The sequence below is a fragment of the Bidens hawaiensis genome, unplaced genomic scaffold (assembly GCF_021521415.1).
Source record: "Bidens hawaiensis isolate Kalapana, Puna unplaced genomic scaffold, B.hawaiensis_p1.1 tig00002265_1, whole genome shotgun sequence".
NCBI lineage: Eukaryota > Viridiplantae > Streptophyta > Magnoliopsida > Asterales > Asteraceae > Bidens > Bidens hawaiensis.
The window spans coordinates 787304-791778 of NW_027491120.1; the positions used below are offsets into that span (position 1 = coordinate 787304).

The window sequence follows — 4475 nt, forward strand, 5'->3', positions numbered from 1 at the left end:
GTTCATTGTTTTTTCTGTATGTGGCCTAATTTGTTGATTGTCGCTGCTACATTTACATTAGGATAAAGAAATTCCATTGCTTTTACAGGCTACCGTCCAACTCATGTTCAAAAGAATATTAAATAAATAAATAAAAAACTCACAACTTAACCATAAGTTTCTCAATGGGTTTGGTTTAACTTAACTATCAAGTCACCTTTTTTCTAACGGAGATTAAATACAAGCATTTTCGTTTCACGAGAATAATAAAAAGAAAAAAAATCTAGCCATAATAAACCTGTCAAATAAAGGCATGACCACAGTTGAAAAAAAAAATTAAAATAAAGGCATGACCGAGATGATCTCAATTCACATACATGTAAATTAGTTTTTTTTTTTTTTACAACTACAAATCTATATACAAACCTCTATCCACCCTCAAATCTTCAACTTCTGTATTCATGAGTTATATTAAACCAGATTTGCACCTTCAAAATGGATGTTTTTTGTTCTACAGTCACAGTCAACGACAGTACAAATGTTCAAGATCGTCTTCAAACTCTGAAACACCGATCATTGCCAAAGCTAAATGTGAATTCAAGTCATTTTTTGTTTGTGGAATCTGAGGATAACCGTCGAAAGCATAGTGGTTAGATGAAAATGGGGTCCCGGCTGGTGTTTTCCTTAGTTTTGGATTTGCTTCGACTCCTTTAAGGATCGAAAGTACTACATCAATGTTTGGTCTTTTCGATTCTTCATTGTGGATACACGCGTCTGCAGCTTGTATCATTCGGGTAATCTGGTCTAAGTTTCTTTGAGTGAAATTGATGCGGGGGTCAAGTAGTTCCTGTATAAATCCTTGTTGTAACAATGGTTTCGCCTGCAAAATAAATAAGAATCATATAATTCAATAACACTAATTTGACATGAATCCGAAAATCATGTCAGACACATGAACACGACACAAATTATTACGGATGGACACAAAGACAACAAGTTTGACACGGAAATTTTATTTTCTTTTATCCTTCTCCTTTTTGCATATTCATACTCTAAAATTACAATTTACAACAAAAAAACGTGTATAAAATATTTAGGTATAAACTATAAAAACTAATATTTATTTCTCTTTCAACCATTAAATTTTGGCATAAAATACCTATTAATATATATATATATATATATATGAGGCTTAACCCACAAACTAGCCAAGTCGACCAAACAAAACCCGTTTAGCAAAATGTGGTTGTAGGTCGAGCTTGAACTAACCTGAGCCTGTTTAGGCATAACTCGAACATGCAAATTCCGTGTCTGGTTTGTGTCATGTTTTGTGTCATGTCAGAAATTACACCACTACATAGGTGTCATGATGTAGATTACAAATAATCAAATTTGACATTTTTTAATAATTATTGTTAATATTACTATTATTATCATTAATAATATTATTATTATTATTGTTATTATTATCCAATATGCTTAATTATTATCTATAGCAACTTTAATCATGAAAACTCACCCACAAAACCAAGTTTTCTTCTCCGGCTCCTCTTCTTGATTCAATCGGCTTACGTCCTGTTATTAACTCTAAAAGAACCACCCCAAATGCATAAACATCCGTTTTATCGGATACTTTCCCATGTTGGAAATATTCAGGCGCCAAATAGCTATTAGACGAAAAAGAAAAACATTATCCATCATAAAAATCTACAACCCACCAAAAGCAAATATGCCTAAAACATCTTAATCAAAACATACCCGAATGTTCCTTTCACAGTTTTGCACAAAAACGGAACCGAAGGGGCAGAAGTCCAAGTAGCTAATCCGAAATCACATAACTGTAAGAAAAAGTGAAACACAAATTATTAATCTCAAACAGTGGTTGAACTGAAAGTGAGCATGTGATAAATCAACTTTTTAACCTTAGGTGACTTTCTTGAAGAAAGAAGGATGTTTGAAGGCTTAATATCTCTATGAACCACACATCTTTCAGTACCATAATGCAAATACCTCACAGCTTCAGCAACCCCAATAGCAACCTTATACCTTACTGACCATGGAAGTTTTGATCCGCCATTTTTACCAGTTCTTGTTTCTGCAAAGTGTTTTTTTCTTGAATTAATAAAGATTCAAACTTTAAAACTCAAGCTCAAGATCGAATTCTTGTTTCTACAAAATGGGTATTTTCTCGATTTTGTAAAGGTTCAAACTTTAAGACCCATGAACAAGAACAAATCTTGTTTCTATGAACCAGCTCTTTTTATTATTTGATAAAGATTCAAACTTTAAGATTCAGAATCAAGAAAAAACTCTTGTTTCTACAAAACGAGTATTTTCTTTATATAATAATAAAGATTCAAACTTTAAGATTCAAGATCAAGAACAAACACAAGGGTCATAGAAATAGAGATTCAAGATCAAGAACAAACTCTTGTTTCTACAAGACTGGTATTTTCTTGGTTAATAAAGATTCAAGCTTTAACATTCAAGAATCAAGAACAAACTCTTGTTTCTACAAAACAGGTATTTTCTTGTTTTTAATAAAGATTCTAACTTTAACATTCAAGATCATGAACAAACACTTGTTTCTACAAAACAGGTATTTTCTTGATTTAATAAAGATTCAAACTTTATAATTCAATATCAAGAACACACTCTTGTTTCTACAAAACAGGTAATCTATTGACTTGATAAGGATCCTAAGTTTAGAAAAATATCAAAAAACAAACACAAAGGTTATAGAAATAATACCGCGTAAATAACGCTCTAAGCTTCCACCAGACACATACTTGTAAACTAAAAACAGCCCGCCTTCTGCATCGATACAAAACCCGACTAGGGGACAAATATACTGATTATGAAGAGAACTTGCTATCATTAGTTCTCTACAAAAAGCCTTTGGGGCCTCTTTATCTTCTTTGTCAAGTTTCTTGATTGCAACTGTTGTTCTCAAGATCCCAATTCTTCCCTTGAACACATAGCTCAATGCACCTCTTCCCAAAACCCTCCCTACATAATTCGAACAAATTTAAATTAGATCCAAATAAAATAAAATAAAACTAATAACAATTGGGCTGGGTTTGGTTTGGTTTGACCTCTTTAGTTAAACAAATCAAATCGACCCACAAACTCGTTCATTGTCCGTTTAACCCATGTTTAATTAAGAACTTGGTTATCACCCGCCAACCCCTATGTGACATGTTTAGATCAATGGATTAAAATGTGTGTGCAAGGTGATGTTTTTGACACGAATAAAACAAGGGTGGTGTTCGGGTTTAACAGATCCAAATAAAAAGCTAAAAATTATATCGCCATTAATTATTAGTTATTGTAGATCTAGAAAGTGAAATGATGAAGAACCTTTGGAGAATCTGCGAGTAGCGGAAACAATCTCAGGAAAAGTAAATCTAACAAGAGTATGAGCCACCGGTGAAATACTCCGTTCCAAGGACTCAATACGCCTCCATTTAAGTTCTTGAGATCTCGGTTCCACCAACCCATTATCCAAATTCACCATCAGCACCGTCGAAGAGGACGAGTTCACACTCAACGACTCAAGCTCCACTTGGGAGCACAGACTGAACCTGAACGACGAGTGCACCGAGTGCGGCTCATTACTATTAGCACCAACGCACCCGCCAGACTCCGCAAGCAGCCACGCCTTGTTGTTCTCCAAATTACTCTCCGACTTCTTCTTGCCGTTTTCATCTTTGTTCTTCTTGTTGAAAACTATTGGAAAGAAACACGGCAACCCAAAATCCCATATGAAGTTGCGCTTAGTGTCGTCATTGCAGTGATAAATTTCATCATCGTCTTCGAAATTTGGGGTTGGGTTTCTGGTAATTTGGGTTAAAGAATGAGAATCTTCAACACCCATTTGGATCAAATGCAATGATGGTCAATTTGCAACACAGAAATCAAGAAACTCAAAAGATAGAGAAATTGATTGCTTGGAAGTGGAGGAGAGAATATGTATTGTATTTTTTTATTTAATATTTTCATGGAGAATCAAAATAGTGGGTGTGTAATATAATGTAGGTGGTCTGTGAAGGATTTAATTAAGAGAATTAGTTGGGAGAAATGTGTGTGTCTTGGTGTGTGTGTGAGAGAGATGGTCCATTGAGATAAGTAAAAGAAAGAGAAATGTATGGGATTATTATATTATTATTACTATTATACAAAAGAAAAAGAAGAATAAAAAGTGTGACAGTTGAAGAGAGATTCACTCTGTTAATAACAATCATGACAAACTAAAACACAGACAGTTTTGATTTTTGAATTTTAAGGTGTCTTTGACGTATAGATTTGTGACTGTTGTTTTTTATTTCACTTTTCTTTTAATGACCAAATGTGTACTCTATAAACACCACATTTTAAGCCTTTTATTTTAGGAATTTTTATATATTTTCTCTTGCTAAATACCCTTAATTACATATATTCCCAATCTCAAAAATCAATTACATATTTTCCCTTTTTATATGTGTTAGGAAGGGGAA

At 33.5% G+C, this 4475-nt stretch overlaps 1 protein-coding gene across 1 annotated transcript; it reads right to left on the reverse strand.

Moving 5' to 3' along the window:
- Positions 1–271: 271 nt before the first annotated feature.
- On the reverse strand, positions 272–3983 carry LOC143613305 (putative serine/threonine-protein kinase PBL7). The gene is made up of 6 exons (XM_077087051.1): positions 3340–3983; positions 2731–2988; positions 1902–2074; positions 1738–1817; positions 1499–1646; positions 272–859 (listed from the first exon to the last, which is right to left on the reverse strand). The coding sequence occupies exons 1-6, from the start codon at positions 3854–3856 to the stop codon at positions 503–505; spliced, it is 1533 nt and encodes a 510-aa protein (XP_076943166.1). The 5' UTR covers positions 3857–3983; the 3' UTR covers positions 272–502.
- Between the last annotated feature and the right edge of the window lie 492 nt (positions 3984–4475).

What these genes read in the sequence shown, in the direction of transcription:
- LOC143613305 (XM_077087051.1), bottom strand. Translation starts at nt 3,856, where the DNA reads ATGGGTGTTGAAGATTCTCATTCTTTAACCCAAATTACCAGAAACCCA. An exon ending in TACTCGCAGATTCTCCAAAG is followed by an intron (nt 2,989 to 3,339) that starts GTTCTTCATCAT and finishes CGAATTATGTAG; the next exon opens with GGAGGGTTTTGGGAAGAGGT. An exon ending in AAGAAAACTTGGTTTTGTGG is followed by an intron (nt 860 to 1,498) that starts GTGAGTTTTCAT and finishes TTTATTTTGCAG; the next exon opens with GCGAAACCATTGTTACAACA.